Consider the following 19,350-nt stretch of genomic DNA (forward strand, 5'->3'; position numbering starts at 1 on the left):
AGGAGGTGTTGGAGAAGGATGGTGTTGGAGGACTGTGTCCAAAAGGCTGCAGACAATCCAAGAAGGACGAGGAGGGAAAGTTCACCTTTGCCACAGTCACATATAGGACGTCATCGTGCATGGTTGTAAAGATTGTGCGTGGGCCGAGGAACCTGGGGGTTCATACTTGAATGCAGTGGGTCATATTAGAAAATAAATAACAAAGCACACAGGATCGTTGGTTTTATAGAGATAGTGTTGAAGAGCAGGGAAGCTATGCTGAACATTTAGAAAGCCCTGGTTTGGCTGCAGCTCGAGTCTTGTATCCACTTCTGGTCACTACACTACACAGGAGGGATGTGAGGGTCCTGGGGTGAGTGCCAAGGAGATTACTAGAATCATTCCAGGGATAAAGAATTTTAGCTGAAAGGCTAAATTGGAGGAGCTGGGGATATTCTCCTCAGCGCGAAGGAGATTGACGCATACAAAATAAGGACAGGTTGACAAAGAAAAACTATTGCCATTACGTAGGTGAGGGTACAGAGTCTAGGAGGCACAGACTTCAGGTTTTGGGCAAGGGATAGGGGGATTGGGAAAGGCGTTTGGGGGGGGGGGGGTGGGGTGGTGCTGTGTGGAAGAATTTTTTTGAATGCAGCCAGAGGGAATGAGGCTGCTCACCAGGATGGTGGAAGCAGAGGCGAAAGAAAATTGGATGGACACTTGAGGGAAATAAACTTGCAGAGTTACAGGAACAGAGGGGGTGTGGCTGTGGGTGTGGGAGGGCAATGGGAGTGGATTGCTGCCCAGAGAGATGGGCTGACTGGTCTCCTTGGCTACTGAGTTCTGAGTCTGAGCTGAAACGCTAACTCTCTCCGCGAGATGTTGTGAAAGAGGCTGAGTCTGATCAGAGTTTTTCCGGGTTTGATGCAGGTTCGCTCATTCCGCCCCTCACCCCATCCCCGTGTTCACAGAGCAGGAAGTGTCAGGCTGCTCCTGGGGCGCATTGAGAGCGGGTGTTTTTGTTTTGTTTGTGGTAGAGTCGCTGCTGGAGGGATTGAACCTGAAGCAGACTCCCGGGTCTGAAGAGTCTGACAGGCGGATCCAGGCGGATCACTGGCCGGGGGCTGAAAGTTTGAATTGTGGATGGGTCGAACGTTGCCTCCCTTGTTGCTGCTCGGCCTCTTCCTGTTGCGGCCGCTCCATGCGGAAGGTGAGGGACTGAGTGGGGAAACAGAGGGATTCCCGCAGGGTCTCGGAATGGGAGCGGGGGTTGGTCACATTCCACACCCCCCCCCCCCCCCCAACCCCCTGCAGAGGGATATCAGAGTAACTGAGAAGCGGGATCTCTCGGGCAAGTTCAGGGTTGGAAGTTATTGTTGCAAAGATTTCATTCGTCCACCTTTGCCTCCCCCAAACTCTCTGTCCCCGCCCCTTTCCCCCAAACTCTCCGTCCCCGCCCCTTTCCCCCCAAACTCTCCGTCCCCGCCCCTTTCCCCCCAAACTCTCCGTCCCCGCCCCTTCCTCCCCAAACTCTCCATCACCGCCCCTTCCTCCCCAAACTCTCCGTCCCCGCCCCTTTCTCCCCAAACTCTCCGTCCCCGCCCCTTTCTCCCCAAACTCTCCGTCCCCGCCCCTTTCTCCCCAAACTCTCCGTCCCCGCCCCTTTCTCCCCAAACTCTCCGACCCTGCCCCTTCCCCCCAAATTCTCCGTCCCTTCCCCCCAAACTCTCCGTCCCCGCCCCTTTCTCCCTAAACTCTCCATCCCTGTCCCTTTCTCCCCAAACTCTCCGACTCTGCCCCTTCTCCCCAAATTCTCCGATTCCCCACTCATGTTCCCATCCCCCTGCCAATTTAGTTAGCCCTTCCCCCACAGTACTAGCGAATGCCCTTGTGAGGGTATTGGTCACAGTCTTGCTGGGGTGCAACCCGTCCAACTTGTACAGGTCCCATCTTCCCCAGAATCAGTCCTATGCTTCGGGAATCTAAATTCCTCCCTCCTACACCATCGCTCCAGCCATGCTTTCATCTGATCTATTCTCCTATTCCTGATTACGCTAGTGCATGGCACTATGAGTAATCCTGAGATTACTACCTTTGGGGTCCTGCTTTTTAATTTATTTCCTAGCTCCCTATATTCTGCTCTCAGAACCTCATCCCTCTTTTTAACTATGTCATTGGCACCGATATGGACCACAACCTCTGGCTGCTCACCCTCCCCCTTCAGAATGTCCAGCAGCCATTCAGTGACATCCTTGATCCTGGCACCAGGGATCCTGGAGTCACATCTATGGCTGCAGAAAGGCCTATCTGTTCCCTCCAGGGCCCTTTCCTCCCAACCCTCCCCCCCGGGCTCTGTTGCTCCTTCCCAGCTTCCTCTTTCAGGGCTCTTTCATCCTGCTCAGCATGCCCCTCCCCTTCCCTCTCCTCCTCCCTCCAAGGGAGTTCAGCACAGTCAGAGGTGCCATCTTTCAGATGAGGTGTTAAACTGAGAGCCCGGTTGCTGTTAATGTTCATGTGAAAGATCCCATGGCCTTTGCAAAGAAGGAGCGTGGGAGTTATCCCCAGTGTTGTGGCTAACATTCATCCCTCAAGTCAATGTGCCAAAACCAGATTACCTAGTTGTTATCACACAACTGCTTGTGGGATCTTGCTGTGCACAAATTGACAAGTCACGTTTTCTACAGTATAACAGCGACTGCACTTCGTAACATACTTCAGTGGGCTGCATGGAGCTTTTGGATGCACTGAGGTCATGAAAGACTCCCTATAAATGAGGGTCTGTCTTTCATGCTTCCTTCACAACTGCAGCTGCATTTCAGTAATGAAAGCAGAAGATGCTGGAAACACTCAGCAGGTCAGGCAGTACCCGTGGAGAGAAACAAGAGTTAATGGTTCGGGGTCAAGATGACCCGAAGCAAGGTAGAAATGTAAGAGTTTATAAAGCCAGTTTCAGTGAAAGGGGGAAGAAAGGCAGGAAGGACAAAAGAGCATTGAATTCCAGTGTTTCACTGTCACACTCTAAAGGAATAAACTGGTTGTTTTATGTTAATCAGCTGGAAGAAAAGAAATGTTTGCTGCCATTGGTTCATCGGTTTTACTGGATCCTGAACATGAAGCTAATCTCAGCAACAGTGAAATTATTTGGAGTTTCACTGGCAGCAATGGGAACCTTGTGACGATCTTGGATTACGTACCAAACCACCCAATGGAGGAGCCAAATAACCATTTCAAATCTCGCTTACATTTCAATTCGTCCATTGGATCACTGACGTTAAATAATTTAAACCCCGGTGACCAAGGGTTTTATACCTTCACTGTAGGTGAGAAATGGAAATGGACTACATACCTGAAACTCGTTGGTAAGTCATTTCGATACTATCACTTTGAAAGTGAACCAAAACAAAAATTGCTGGAAAAACTCAGCAGGTCTGACAGCATCAGTGGAGAGGAAGGCAGAGTTAATGTTTCGAGTCTGTATGACACTTCAGAACTAAAGAGAAATAGAAATGTGGTGAAATATAAGCTGTTTAAGGGGAGGGGGTGGGGGTGGGACAGGTAGAGCTGGATAGAGGGCCAGTGATAGGTGAAAGCAAAGGAGAGATTGACAAAGATGTCATAAAAAAAAGGTCAAAGGGGTGTTGATGGTGGTGATATTAGCTAAAGAGTGTGCCAATGGTGACATTAAGGGTAGAAAGCAGGATGAGCAAGTTCTGTCGAAGGGTCATGAGGACTCGAAACGTCAACTCTTTTCTTCTCCGCCGATGCTGCCAGACCTGCTGAGTTTTTCCAGGTAATTCTGTTTTTGTTAAGGGACAAGTAACCTTAGTGGGGGTGGGGTGAAGGGATTGAAATAGGCTAAAATGTAGAGATAAAACAATGGATGGAAATAAATTTAAAAATAATAAAAATAGTTGGGAAAAGAAAAATATATTTTAAAAAATAAATATTTTTTTAAATTATAAATTATTGGAAAAAGGGGGATCGGAAAGGGGGTGGGGATGGAGGAGAGAGTTCATAATCTGTAGTTGTTGAACTTAAAGTTAAGTCCGGAAGGCTGTAAAGTGCCTAATCGGAAGATGAGGTGCTGTTCCTCCAGTTAAAATGATGTCGCTCAAACAAAAATCAATCTCAATCTTAGAAGTTTCCATTAACTCAGCATTGGCAGCTAGAGTAGGGGGTTGGCCTGGAGTCTCTAGGGATTGAAGGTCAATTTCCAGGACACCACTATGTGCAATCCTGGAGAAATATGATTGGGACATCAAAAAAGATAGCTTATTTTCTAACTTTCTGTCAGCATTTCTCTTTACCAGATATAAAATATTGAAAATGGGGGAAAAGGCTGTTTGGCTGACAGTCAACTATCATCTAATCGGACAAAGTCTTTTTGCTTCCAGTTGGCAAAGGAAGGCAGCTTGTCACAGGATGGATTGATGGCCAATTTAATCACAGTTGGCTACCCAATTCACAGCCTCAAACAGCATATTTCCTCTACTCTGTGTGTGGGAGTAAAATGCTTTGCTAATTACACTACTAATTTGGCCTAGCTCTAATTGTAAGTTAGCGCCCCTTTGGTTTGGATTGCCCTACTAGAAGTGGTTAAACCACTGATCCGAGGAGGGAAAGGTTGTCATTATTGAAATGAAATCCCTCTGTTATTGTGGCATGTTCATCATCCCATGGAGGAATCAGCCAGGGATTGTGAGTCAGCATGTGTAGCTGTATTGGTGAGGTTAAGGCAAAAAGAAGTCTTTTTCAAACCAGACAATTTGAAACTTTTAACAGGGGGTATGACATGGGTAGTGAAGGAGAAAGGTGAACAGTTTCAGGATTGAGGTTAAGTGCTCCATTTTGGGATTTCAGACCATGCTGCTCACAGGGGACCTCGGTGTAACATGCCTTAAAACTGCTACTAGTGAGCTAAACGCAGAGGGCAGGAGGGCTGAGAAACATGCGACGAAAATCCTGCCGGCGAGAGGGGCCGGAAAATTCCGCCCATAGTGTCAGGAGAAGTTGCAGTGAAACAGTTCTAGTAAGGGCTTTCGTTTAGTTGCCACTGTGTTTATACTACTGAGCCTAATGCCTTTTGGAGCATCGTCATAATGAGGCTTGCGGGTTCAGAATGTTTATACAATGGTTTTTAGATACAACCCAGCTTTCCAATGTGTTTGTACTGCTGAACTTAGTGGGGCTGTGGATGGAGGTTGGGGCGGGATGTGTGGGAGTGTCGATTATGCTACAAACTTGCTTTTAAATACATTTTGCATAAAGGAGGAGCCTTCCCCAACACAGCTTTCTCTGTTAATCACAGTCCTACGCCTGCAGGTCGACGCATCCTGGAGTAAATTTCTGAACAAGCTCCGGGTGTCTAGTCTAATTCTCCAAGGGCAGGGTTTCTTGTCCGATGCATCCGTGGAGGGGTACGAGCAGTTTATCTCTGCCCTTTGGATGTTTGAAATTCCCGCTTAGGGGCCACACATGTCAGGACATCCCCTGGTTCCAGATTCTTAACAGCAGCAAACGCCTGAATGTTTCCCATTATTCCAATCTGAAGATCTATGTCATTGTTTTTCACTGGAACTCAGTCGGGATCATTGTCTGGATTTGGCAGGTCTCTGCAGAAGAAGGGGAGGGGGAGTAATCAGTGTTGGTAAATCATCACCAGCAGAAGAAAAGGCAGAGCTGTAGGCCAAAATGCAGGGATTCAGTTTCTTACAAACATTAGTTACATTGAAAACCAGATTATTCAGTAGACTAGTGTTGCGAAGTTACAACAAAATGAAGCGTTGGTCGGTGTGCTATTTGAGTTTGACTCCAGCTGGTGCTCTTAAGTTCAGTTCTGTCTGGAAAGTAGAGCAGCCTCATGATTCATGTCGGACCTCATCTAATGTTTGGGAAGATTGGAGAGGAATGAGGGGTCATTTATAAAACACAAAAAACATCCAGTTCACATCGTAAGAGGATGTGGTGGTTACACCCCAGGCCATGTTATCACCACAAAAAGATATAAGACAAGATGCATCAAGTCAAACAAAGCAATTTGCTCAGTCCACTTACAAGAGGAACTGATGATTAATAACAACACTTGTATTGATATAGCACCTGTATTGTAATTAAACATCCCAAGATGCTGCACAGCAGCATTAGAATGCAAAATATGACATTGGACTACACAAGGTGACATTCGGGCATATGACCAAAAGCTTGGTCAAAGAGGTAGGTTTTAAAAAGGAAAGAAAAGCAAAGAGGACTACGGATTGAATTCCAGAGGTTAGGCCCTCGACAGCTGAAGGCATGGGAATCAAATGCTAGAGCAATTAAAATTGGAGATTTAATGATTATAATTATTAGATAAGTCAAGATATCTCAGTGAGTTGGAGGTGATAACAGATAAGGAGGGCTGAAGCCAAGAATGGATTTGAAAACAAAATTGAGAATTGTAAAATTGAACCATTGCTCGACTGCCAATGCAGGTCAGTAAACTCAAAGGTGATAGGCGACAAGACTCTGAAGGCTCAAATTGTCCAAGCTTGACTGAGATCATTCATTTGGTTTTTGTTGGAGAGAGTATCCCAAGAAATAGAGAGATGGTGGAAAAATGGAACTGAAGTGCAGGTCAGCTATGATCTAATTGAATGGCAGAACAGGCTCAGAGGGCTGAATGACTTATTCTTGTTTCTCCTGCACCCAACCTCATATGATAGTTTCTCATTGGTAGTACCGTCCTTCTGAGTCTAGGCAGTGCACACTCCATGGCTTTAATATCCTTTTTGTGATGATCTACAACCTTATTTATGACACAAAATACTATTAAACTTTTTTGATGGCATTACCTTCTTGCATTTGCAATTCCCAGAAAATATTTATTCGTGTCCAGTTCTCTGTTGGTCTTCACCATTAGTGTCTTTGATTTGTGTGTGGAGTTCCACTACTTGTTTGACCTCTAAGATGAATTATCTTGCACCTTTTCACATTAAATTGTACCTGTCTGTCTATTCTGCTAACCTGTTTCTGTCTTTGATGAGTCTTTAATAGTCTAGCTTACTTCAACTTAGTTTTGTGTCAACAGCAAATGTCAGTATTGTGCTCCTGATGTCCTAGCCCAAACCATCCGTATAGGGATTGGAGCCAGCACCAAGCAATGCCCATTACCCTAAACACTAGATTCCTGTCAGCGAATCAATTTTGTATCCATGCATATTAGGAGTCATCAAAAGATTGTTCAGAGGCTGAATTTGAGGAGAACAAGCAGAACAGTTTAAGGACCTGTAAACTCCTGAGTGTGGGAGGTATGTGACAAAAAGCAGTGGAGAAGGAAAATGTCCTGAAAAGTTTAAACAGCAGGATGAGAAATTTAAATTTAAGGCTTTGAAGGATGGGAGTCAATATAGGCCAGTGAGGACAGACCGGATGTATAACGGGGATTTGGCAAGAGATAGGATACAAGCAGCAGAGTTACAGATGAGCTGAAGTTTCTGGTGAGTGGAAGCTAGGAGAACATTGGAATAGTCGAGACTGGAGTCAGACTGATGGCTGAGTGTAACAGCTGGGCTGAAGTACAGGCAAAGCTGGACAATGTTACAGAGATGGAGTGTAGGATAAGATAGGATTATGGCATCAGAAATTCATCTCTGGGTTGAAGCTTTATGAGATATGTGTGAAAGAGTTCTTATTAACAATGCTAACAGAATGCAAAGCAATAATGTTGCCTTAATGCTCGGGCATATTTATCTCTTCAGAACCACTTTCTCAACCCTTGATTGCCAGTAATTCTACCTGTGTGGATACCACCATTGAACTAACCTGTCAAGTGTCTGAGGGGAAAGCGAATTCCATTCTGTGGCGGAAAGATGACAAAGAGTTAACAAATGGTCAACGTTACCAGTTATTGCAAAACAACACGTTGATTATTTCCAAAGTCATAAAATCAGACTGTGGAATCTACACTTGCACCATGGAAAACCCTGTTCGTAAGAAGAACAATTCATATTCTCTTACTATTTACGGTGAGTCAAGCCGGGCGGTTAGTTACTCCCCTATTTAAAAATAATATTTCACTGACATCCCTTGCACTCAACCTTTAAAATTGTGTACTATTATTCTCTTTTAATCTGGACTAGCCCACAAATGACAGAGAAAGGAGTAGTATGGAAAATCATAGATTGGTTTTACACAATTCAAAATATTCTCCCAACACTTAGCAGGAGTTCTGAAGTGAAAGGTTTCCTTTTAAGTTGGCAATGTCAGTCAGGGTACTGGCAGGCTGCCCAATGTGGAAAGTAGAAAATAGCAGATTTGTGCCCTATGATACAATCTTCTGATTGTGGAGTCTCCATACGCTGTTGGGACAGAGTGGAGAGTGCTTTAAACCACATCTGAAGTATATGATTGATGGTTTGTGGAGGGCCTTGATATTAGCATTGTATCCCTGAAGAAGGTAGGGTTCTATTTTCTATCATACAAGCTCTTGATAACTACACTTATAGTGTGAAATGTCCCTGTATACACTTTGTAATCTGGTTTAGAAAGTAGTGTAAATTTACAGTAATGCATCTGTTTCAGGTGGGGGTGAGCTGAGGGTGGAGGAGAGAGGGATAAGGGCTTTAATAAGACATTTTATATGGAGAATAGTATATGAGTCGAGTCAAGCAAAGTCATTTGCACAGTCCATTTGCAAGAGGAACTGGTGATTAATAGCAACATCATGCATTGATAGAACACCCGTGATATAATTAAACATCTTGATGCTTCACGGTAGCATTAGAATGCAAAATATGACACTGAATTACATAAGGGGACATTCGGCCATATGACCAAAAGTTTGGTCAAAGAGGTAGGTTTTAAGGAATGTTTAAAAGAAGAAAAAGAGGTAAAGAGGATTACAGATGGAATTTCAGAGGTTAGGCCCTTGACAGCTGAAATATAAGAAATAGGAGCAGGAATAGGCCATTTGCCCCTCAAGCCTGCCCTGCCATTCAGTAAGATCACGGCTGATCTTCCCCAGGCCTCAACTCCTCTTTTGGGTCAGCTCCTCATAGCCCTCAACTCCCCAGTATTTTAAAAATCAATCTACCTCCTCTTTAAATACTTTCCATGATCCAGCCTGCACAACTCTCTGGGGTAGAAAATTCCAGACATTCACTACCCTGAGGGAAGAAATTCCTTTGCATCTCAGTTTTAAATGAGTGCCCCCTTATTCTGTAACTATGTCCCCTAGTTCAAGATTTCCCCCACTAGTGGAAACATCTTCTCAACATCTACCCTGTTAAGCCGCTCAGAATCTTGTATGTTTCAATAAGATCATCCCTCATTCTTCTAAACTCTAACGAATAAAGGCCTACCCTGTTTAGCCGTTCTTGATAAGTCAACCACTTCATCCCAGGAATCAGCCTAATGAATCTCTTTTGAACTGCCTCCAGTGCCAGTATGTCCTTTCTTAAATACGGGGACCAAAACTGCATGCAACATTTCAGGTGTAGCCTCACCAACACCCTGTACAGTTGTAATAAGGCTTCCTTATTTTTAAATTCCAACCCCCTAGCAATACAGAGCAAAATTCAATTTGCCTTCTTAATTACTTGCTGCACCTGCATGCTAGCTTTCTGTGTATAATGCACAAGAACACCCAGATCCCTCTGTGCTGCACTTTTTTTTGGAGTATCTCTCCATTTAAATAATAGTCTGCCTTTTGACTTTTCCTACCAAAATGCATGACCTCACACTTTCCTACGTTAAACTCCATCTGCTAAGTTTTTGCCCACTCACTCAATCTACCTATATCCCCTTGCAGATTCCTTATGTCTCATCACAACTTGCCCTCCCACCTATTTTTGTATCATCAGCAAATTTGGATACATTACACTCTGCCCTCACCTTCAAGTTATTAATATAGATAGCAAATACTTGAGGCCTAGGACTGATCCTTGTGGCACTCCACTAGTTTTGTCTTTCCAACCTGAAAAAGACCCATTAATCCCGACTCTCTGCCTTCTGTGTGTTAACCAATCCTCAATCCATGCTAATACATTACCCCCAATACCGGGAGTTCTTATCTTGTGCAATAACCTTTCTTTTATGTGGCACCTTATCGAATGCCTTCTGGAAATCCAAATGCACTATATCTACCAGTTATATCCTTAAAGAACTCTAGCAAATGTGTCAAAAATGATTTCCCTTTCATAAAACCATGTTGACTCTTTTTGATTGCATTAAACTTTTCTAAATGTTCTGCTATTTCTTCCTTAATAATGGACTGTAGCATTTTCCCAACGGCAAATGTTAGGCTGACTGGCTTATAGTTTCCTGCTTTATGTCTCCTTCCCTTCTTGGACAGGGCTGTCACATTAGCTGTTTTCCAATCTGTTGGGACCCTCCAGTGAGTTTTGGAATATTTTGACCAATGTCTCCACTACATCTGCATCCACTTCCATTAAAACCTTTGGATGCAGGCCATCAGATCCTGGTGACTTGTCTGGCTTTAGTCCCATTAGTTTCTCAAATATTTTTCCCTCGTGATAGAGACTGTTACAAGATCTTTCCTCCCATTAGCTCCTTGCTTATCTGGTATCTTTGGAATATTTATAGTGTCCTCCACCGTGAAGGCCAATGCAAAATATTGGTTTAAATTATTTGTCATTTTCCTGTTTTCCATTGTCAATTCTCCAGTCACATCCTCCAAGGGTGCCACACTCACTTTAGCTACTCTCTTTCTTTTTATATACCTGTAGAAGCTCTTGCTGTTTGTTTTTATATTTCTTGCCAAATTTACTTTCATGATCAATTTTCTTCGTCTTAATTACTTTTTAGTCATCCGCTGCTGGCTCCCAAAAAAAATTCCCAATCCCCTGGCCTACCATCGTTTTCACCATTTTGTATGCCTTAGTTTTTGACTGGATACTCTCCTTGACCGCCTTTGTTAACCATGGGTGGTTCATCCTTCTCTTCAAGTCCTCCTTTTTGACAGGGATAAACTTTTGCTGAGTGTTATGAAATATCTGCTTAAATGTCAGCCACTGCTCATCCACTGACTTTCCCCTTAGTCTATTTTCCCAGCCCGCTTTAGACAACTCTTTCTTCATACCTCTGTAATTTCCTTTATTTAAGTCGAGGACACTGGTTTGAGTTCCAAGTTGCTCGCCCTTAAACTGAATTTGAAATCCTATCATGTTATGATCGCTACCCCCGGAGGATCCTTAACTACGAGATATCTTATTAACCCTACCTCATTAAACATTACTAGATCCAAATTAACCTGTTCCCAGGTTGGTTCTGCAATGTATTGCTCCAAGAAACAATCCATGATGCACTCGACAAATTTATCTTCCCATGCCAATCTGATTTGTCCAGTCAACATGCAGATTAAAATCACCCATGACAATTGTAGCACCCTTCTTCCACGTCTCCATTATTTCCTGATTTATACATTGTCCTACAGTGAGACAGTTCTTCGGGGGCCTATAGGCGACTCCCACCTGTGACTTCTTTCCCTTGCTATTCCTTATTTCCACCCAAACTGATTCCACATCACAACATATTGCATCTATATCACTACTCATCACCGCACTGATAACTTCCTTTATTAACAAAGCTACCCCACCTCCTTTTCCTTTTTGCCTATTTTACTGGAACATTGAGTACCCTTGAATATTGAGTTCCGAGTCTTGGTCACTGCAACCACATCTCTGTAATAGCTATCAAGTGATATTCATTTATTTCTATTTGTGCCATCAACTCATCTACCTTGTTACAAATATTGCGTGCAGGCAGATAAAGATCCTTTAGATTTGACTTTTTACCATTATTACTCACCCTGGCTCTAATTTCTACTGTGCTCTTCTGCTTGTATTTTCTGCCCCTCACTGTCACACTTTGATTGTCATTCACCTCTTCACTACCCTGCACCTTTGCTCTTTCGTTTCTTTTTGATTTTTTAAATTTCCCTTCATTTGAACCCTTCCCCAAACTAATTAGTTTAAAGCCCAACCTACAACCCTAGTTATACAATTCGCCAGGACACTGGTCCCAGCATGGTTCAAATGAAGCCCGTCCCAATGGAACAGCTCCCTCCTTCCCCAGTATTGGTGCCACTACCTCATGAATCGGAACCCATTTCTCCTTTAAGCCACGCATTTACCCCTCTAATTTTATTTATGCTACGCCAATTTGCACGTGGCTCAGGTAGTAATCAGCAGATTATTACCTTTATGGTTCTGCTTTTTAATTTAGCCCCGAGCTGCTCGTATTCCCTCAGCAGAACCTTTTTCCTAGTCCTGCCTATGTCGTTGGTACCTACGTGGACCGTAACAACTGGATTTTTCTCCTTCCACTTCAAGTTCCTCTCCAGCCCAGAAGAGATATCCTTAACCTTGGCACTAGGTAGGCAATGCAGCCTTCAGGACTCTCTATCTTTGCTGCAGAGAACAGTATCTATTCTCCTAATTATGCTATCCCACATTACAAATATATTTTTCTCTCCCCACTTGAATTGCGCTCTGTCCCATGGTGCTGTGGTCAGTTCGCTCATCCTTCCTGCAGTCTGTGCCCTCGTCCATACCGGGATCAAGAACCTCATACCTACTGGACAAGGGCACTGGCTGAGGCTCCTCTAAAGCTAAATTTTGGATCCCCATACCTGCCTCGCTTGCAGTCACACCCTTCTGTCCCTGACCATGGACCAAGTTTGATGTAATTAATCTAAGGGGGTGTGACTGTCTCCTGAAACACAATGTCCAGGTAACTCTCCCCCTCCCTGATGTGTCACAGTGTCCGCAGCTCAGACTGCAGCTCATCAACTCTGAACCAAAGTTCCTTGAGCAGCAAACACTTGCTGCAGATGTAGTCACCGTGGATCAAACCAGCGGCCTCCAGCACCCACATGCTACAGTTGCAACACATCGCCTGCCCAGCCATCACTAGTCTATTTAATTAATTAATTTGGATGTTAAATATTTTAAAAGTGAATTTCTTAACTGTACTCTTCAGCTGTAATAACATCGCCTGATTTAAACCACTTGGCCAATCAGAAGAGACATGGGAGAGATACCCACCGATCACCTATTTGTTTTCCTGTGACGTCACACACTGGCTGTGACAGGTAGAAACAGGTTGAAGGGGCTCTCTGCCGCTGGTTTTTATTTCCTGCCACTGCTGCCTTTCTCATGCAGGTCTACTCTCCATGTGCTCCCAGCTCTCCTCTCGCTGTTTTAAACTGCGAAAATCCCCATCTCTCCTCTCGTTGTTTTAAACTGTGAAACTTCCGGCTCTCCTCTCCCTGTTTTAAACTATAAAACTCCTGGCTCTTCTCTCGCTGTTTTAAACTGTAAAACTCCCTCCGTCACCAATCACCAACTGAAGCCAAACTGCAGCCAAACACAGCACTCCAGCACAGACATGGGGATCAAATGCTAGAACAATTAAAATTGGGGATTTAATTATTATAATTATGAATGAATGCAAATATCTCAGTGGGCTGCAGTGTTGGAGTTGATAACAGATAAGAAGGGGCAAAACCATGGATGAATTTGAGAACAAAATTGAGAATTTTATATTGGAATTATTGCTTAACTGCCAGTGTAGGTCATTGAACTGAAGGGTGATAGGTGACAAGACTCTGAGGACTCCTATTGTCCAAGCCTTACTGAGATCAATCATTTGTTTTTTGTTGGGGAGAGTATAAGGAGAAATAGAAAGATGATAGAAAATTGGAATTGAAGTGCTGGTCAGCCATGATCTAATTGAATGGTGGAACAGGCTCAAAGGGCCGAATGACTTACTCTTGTTCCTCCTGCACCCAAGACTCTCCTCATACGATAGTTTCTCACTGGTAGTGCCATACTTTTGAATCTAGGCAGCGCCAACTCCATGGCTTTAGTATTCTTTTTATAATGGAGTGCTCAGAACTGCCCCGATAATCTATAGTCGAATCATTGCCTTGTACAAACTTATCCTGACCTCCTTGCTCTTTTGTTCTGCAACTCTATTTATCACCTATCTCACTAGCCACTTCTTTTAAGACCCTAGGATGAAGTGCATCAGGACCCAGGCACTTGTCAGCCTGCAGCTCCAACAATTTACTCAGTGCCTCTTCTCTGGTGATTGTAATTTTCCTGAATTCCTCCCTCCCTTCCATTCCCTGATTTATACCTGCTTCTGCGATGTTACTTGTATACTCTATAGTGAAGACTGATGCAAATTACCTGTTCAATTCGTCTGCCATTTGCTTGTTTTCCATTATCAGTTATCCAGACTCACTTTCTGTAGGACCAAAGCTCACTTTGTTAACTCGTTTCTTTTTAAAATATCTGTTTTTATATTTCTGGCTAACTTTCTCTCGTTCTCTAATTCTTAACTCCTTATTAATCTTCTAGTCATCTTTTGCTGTTCCTTACATTCTGTCCAATCTTCAGGTCTTCCATTGGCAAGGCCCTTGTTGACAAGTGAACAAACATGGATGGAATAATCCTTAAATTACTGGCTATTCAGGGTGACTGTCCTCCCTGCCAAAGAAAATAGTCTTTCCCCATTAATTCCATCCTTTAGCAAAACTCTATGAAAATCTCCTCTTAATCTTTCTTTTCTAGTGACATAGCGTCCAGATTCTCAAACCCGAAGTTTTATATTCCCTTCACTTTGTAAGATTGAAGGGATCAGTGCCGGAGACTCAGTTATTTACAATATATATTAATGACTTAGATGAGGGAAGTGAATGTTCTATCGCCAAGTTTGCGGATGACACAAAAATAGGTGGGAAGGCAAGTGGCGTGGAAGACACAAGGAATCTACAGTGGAATATAGATAGGTTAAGTGAGTAGGCAAAAAATTTGGCAGATGGAATATAATGTGGGAAAATGTGAGGTTATGCACTTTGGCAGGAAGAATAGAGGAGCTGAATGTTATTTAAATGGAGAAAGACTGCAGAAGGCTGCAACACAGAGGGATTTGGGAGTCCTTGTGCATGAATCTCAAAAATCTAACATACAAGCCTAACAAGGTAATAAGGAAGGCAAATGGAATGTTGGCCTTTATTTCAAAGGGAGTGGAGTATAAAAATAGGAAAGTCTTGCTAAAATTATGCAAGGCGCTAGCTAGACCACACCTAGAATCCTGTGAACAATTTTGGTCCCCTTATCTAAGTAAAGATATACTGGCATTGGAGGCAGTCCAGAGAAGGTTCACTAGGTTGATCCGAGGTATGGAGTGATTTTCTCATGAGGAGAGGTTGAGTCGGTTGGGCCTTTATTCACTGGAGTTTAGAAGAATGAGAGGCAACCTTATTGCAACATATACGATTCTTAGGGGGCTTGACAGGGTAGATGCTGAGAGGTTGTTTCCCCTTGTGGGAGAGTCTAGGACCAGAGGGCATAATCTCAGTGTAAGAGAGCACCCACTTAAAACAGAGATGAAGAGGAATTTCTTCTCTCAGAGGGTAGTTAATCTGTGCAATTCTTTACCCGAGAGGGCTGGGTTGTTAAGTATATTCAAGGTTGAGATAGACAGGTTTTTAATCAGTAAGGGAATCAAGGGTTATGGGGATAAGGCAGGAAAGTGGAGTTGAGGATTATCAGATCAGCCATTGACCTCATTGAATGGTGGAGCAGACTTGATGGGCCGAATGGCCTATTGCTGCTCCCACGTCTTACGGTCTTATAGCATTCTAATCTTGATGTTTTAAACATTGAGAGGATGTGATGGAGGGATATTTCCTTTGGTGGGGAATCAAAAATAAGCGAATCTAATCTTAAAAGTAGAACCTAGGCTATTCAGGAAAAAAAATAATGAAAATGAGTAAAAATCTCCTGTTCGCTCCCCACAAACGCTGAAAGCTCCAATTCTCCTGGCAACCTGGGCTGAGATTGATGATTTTGTTTTGTTTGGGGAAGAGTATCAAGGGAAATAGAACAAAGGCGGGAAACGTAATCAAAGTGTAGATCAGCCATGATCTCATTGAATGGCGGAGCAGGCTCGACGGATTGAATGGACTATTCTTAAAACCATAGAACACTACAGCACTGAAAAACAGGCCATTTGGCCCTTCTAGTCTGTGCTGAAATATTATTCCGCTAGTCCCATTGACCCGCACCCAGTCCATAACCCTCCAGGCCTTTCCCATCCATGTATCTATCCAATTTATTCTTAAAACTTAAGAGTGAGCCTGCATTTACAACATCAGATGGTAGCTCGTTCCACACTCCCACCATTCTCTGAGTGAAGAAGTTCCCTCTAATGTTCCCCCTAAACCTTTCCCCTTTCACCCTAAAGCCATGTCCTCTCATGTTTATCTCTCCTAATCTAAGTGGAAAGAGCCTACTCGCATTTACTCTGTCTATACCCCTCATAATTTTGTAAACTTCTATCAAATCTCCCCTCATTCTTCTACGCTCCAAGGAATAAAGTCATAACCTGTTTAATCTTTCCCTGTAACTCAACTCCTTAAGACCCGGCAACATCCCAGTAAATCTTCTCTGCACTCTCTCAATCTTACTGATATCTTTCCTGTAATTAGGCAACCAGAACTGCACACAATACTCCAAAGTTGGCCTCACCAATGTCTTATACAACCTCACCATAACATCCCAACTCCTATACTCAATACTTTGATTTATGAAGGCCAGTATGCCAAAAGCTTTCTTTACAACCCTGTCTACCTGTGACGCCACTTTCAGGGAATTATGTATCTGAACTCCCAGATCCCTTTGTTCCTCCGCACTCCTCAGTGCCCTACCATTTACTGTATATGTCCTACCTTGGTTTGTCCTTCCAAAATGCAACACCTCACACTTTTCTGCATTAAATTCCATCTGCCATTTCTGGCCCATTTTTCCAGTTGGTCCAGATCCCTCTGTAAGCTTTGAAAGCCTTCCTTGCTGTCCACAATGCCTCCAATCTTAGTGTCATCAGCAAACTTGCTGATCCAATTTACCACATTATCATCCAAATCATTGATATAGACAACAAACAGCAATGGTCCCAGCACAGATCCCTGAGGCACACCACTAGTCACAGGCCTCCAGTCTGAGAAGCAATCATCCACTACCACTCTCTGTCTTCTCCCACACAGCCAATTTCGAATCCAGTTTACGACCTCTCCATGGATACCAAGTGAATGAACTTTCTGAACTAACCTCCCATGTGGGACCTTGTCAAAGACCTTACTAAAGTCCATGTAGACAACATCCACAGCCTTTCCTTCATCTACTGTCTTGGTAACCTCCTCGAAAAACTCTACAAGGCTCGTTAAACACACAAAGCCATGCTGACTATCCTTAATCAGCCCTTGGCTGTCCAAATAATTGTATATCCGATCTCTCAGAACACCTTCCAATAATTTACCTACTATTGACATCAGGCTCACTGGTCTGTAATTACCTGGTTTACTTTTGGAGCCTTTTTTAAACAACGGAACAACATGAGCTACCGTCCAATCATCCGGCACCTCAACCGTGGCTAAGGACATTATAAAAATTTCTGTCAGGGCCCCTGCAATTTCTACACTAGTCTCCCTCAAGGTCCGAGGGAATATCATGTCAGGCCCGGGGGATTTATCTACCTTATTCGCTGTAATGCAGCAAGCACCTCCTCCTCTTTAATCTCTATATGTTCCATGACACTACTGCTTGTTTCCCTTCCTTCCTTATACACTATGCCAGTTTCCTGAGTAAATACTGATGCAAAAAAACTGTTTAACTTCTCCCCCATCTCGTGGGGCTCCACATATAGATAACCATTCTGATCTTCAAGTGGACCAATTGTGTCCCTTACAATCCTTTTACTCCTAATATACTTGTAGAAACCCTTCAGGTTTGCCTTCACATTATCTGCCAAACCAACCTCATGTCTTCTTTTTGCCTTCCTGATTTCCTTCTTTAGTATTTTCTTACATTTTCTATACTCTACAATTACCTCATTTGCTCCTTGTTGCCTATACCTGTTATACACCTCTCTCTTCTTCTTAACCAGATCGCCAATATCCTTTGAAAACCAAGGTTCCCTATGCCTGTTAACTTTGCCTTTAATCCTGACAGGAACATGCAAACTCTGCACTCTCAAAATTTCGCCTTTGAGTGCCTTCTACTCACTGAACACCTCCTTGCCAGAAAACAACTTATCCCAATCTACTCTTCCTAGGTCCTTTCTCATTTCCACAAAATTGGCCTTTCTCCAATTTAGAATCTCAACTCGAGGACCAGACCTATCCTTATTCATAATTAACTTAAAACTAATGACATTGTGGTCACTGGACCCAAAATGTTCGCCTGCACATACTTCTGTCACCTGACCTGTCTGGTTCCCTAATAGGAGATCAAGTATTGCATCCTCTCTGGTTGGTACCTCTATATATTGGTTTAGAAAACTTTCCTGAACAGATTTGACAAACTCCAAGCCATCTAGCCCTTTTACAGTATGGGAGACCCAGTCAATGCGTGGAAAGTTAAAATCTCCTACTATCACAACTTTCTGTTTCTTACATCGGTCTGCTATCTCTCTACAGATTTGCTCCTCCAATTCTCTCTGACTATTGGGCAGCCAATAATACAACCCAATTAGTGTGGTCACACTTTTCCCGTTCCTCAGCTCCACCCAAATGGCCTCTGTAGATGAGCCCTCTGGGCTGTCCTGCTTTTGCACAGCTGTGATATTTTCCCTGACTAGTAATGTCACTCCTCCCCCTTTAATCCCTCCCCCTCTATCATGTTGGAAACAACGGAACCCCGGAACATTGAGCTTCCAGTCCTGCCCCTCCTGCAACCAAGTCTCACTAATAGCAATAATGTCGTAATCGCATGTGCTAATCCACGCCCTAAGCTCATCTGCCTTTCCGACAATACTCCTTGCATTGAAATAGATGCACCTGAGAACATTTCTATCACGTACAAACCTTTGATCTCTGTCTATACATGCATTCCTCACTTGCCCTTTATCCTCCTCCACCTCACTATCTGCTCTAACACTCTGGTTCCCCGCCCCCTGCAAATCTAGTTTAAAATCCCCAGAGCAGCACTAGCAAACTCACCCGCAAGGATGTTAGTCGACCTCCAGTTCAGGTGCAAACTATCCCGTCGGAACAGGTCCCACATTCCCTGGAACAGAGCCCAATTGTCCAGAAACATGAAGCCCGCCCTCCTGCACCATCTCCTTAGCCACGTATTTAGCTGCATTATCTTCCTATTTCTAGCCTCACTAGCACGTGGCACAGGTAGCACTCCTGAGATTGCAACCCTGGAGGTCCTGTCCTTCAACTTAGCACCTAACTCGCTAAACTCTCTTTGCAGGACCTCCTCCTCCTTCCTATCCACATAATTGGTCCCTACATGGACCACGACATCTGGCTACTCACCCTCCCTCCTGAGAATACTGAGAACTCGATCCGAGATATCA

At 43.7% G+C, this 19,350-nt stretch overlaps 1 protein-coding gene across 2 annotated transcripts in view; it reads left to right on the plus strand.

The window, feature by feature from the left end:
- The first annotated feature begins 784 nt into the window (after positions 1-784).
- The window catches only part of LOC121291109, a 119,741-nt gene continuing 101,175 nt past the window's right edge, over positions 785-19,350 (plus strand). The window contains exons 1-3 of one of the 2 annotated variants that reach the window (XM_041212170.1): positions 785-1,189; positions 3,033-3,338; positions 7,716-7,982. In XM_041212170.1, the coding sequence (XP_041068104.1) occupies positions 1,123-1,189; positions 3,033-3,338; positions 7,716-7,982 (640 nt within the window). In that variant the 5' untranslated portion in view covers positions 785-1,122. The remainder of the gene's footprint in view (positions 1,190-3,032; positions 3,339-7,715; positions 7,983-19,350) is intronic. The other variant, XM_041212169.1, reaches the window with a different exon arrangement.

This window comes from Carcharodon carcharias, chromosome 19 (assembly GCF_017639515.1).
Source record: "Carcharodon carcharias isolate sCarCar2 chromosome 19, sCarCar2.pri, whole genome shotgun sequence".
Taxonomy (NCBI): domain Eukaryota; kingdom Metazoa; phylum Chordata; class Chondrichthyes; order Lamniformes; family Lamnidae; genus Carcharodon; species Carcharodon carcharias.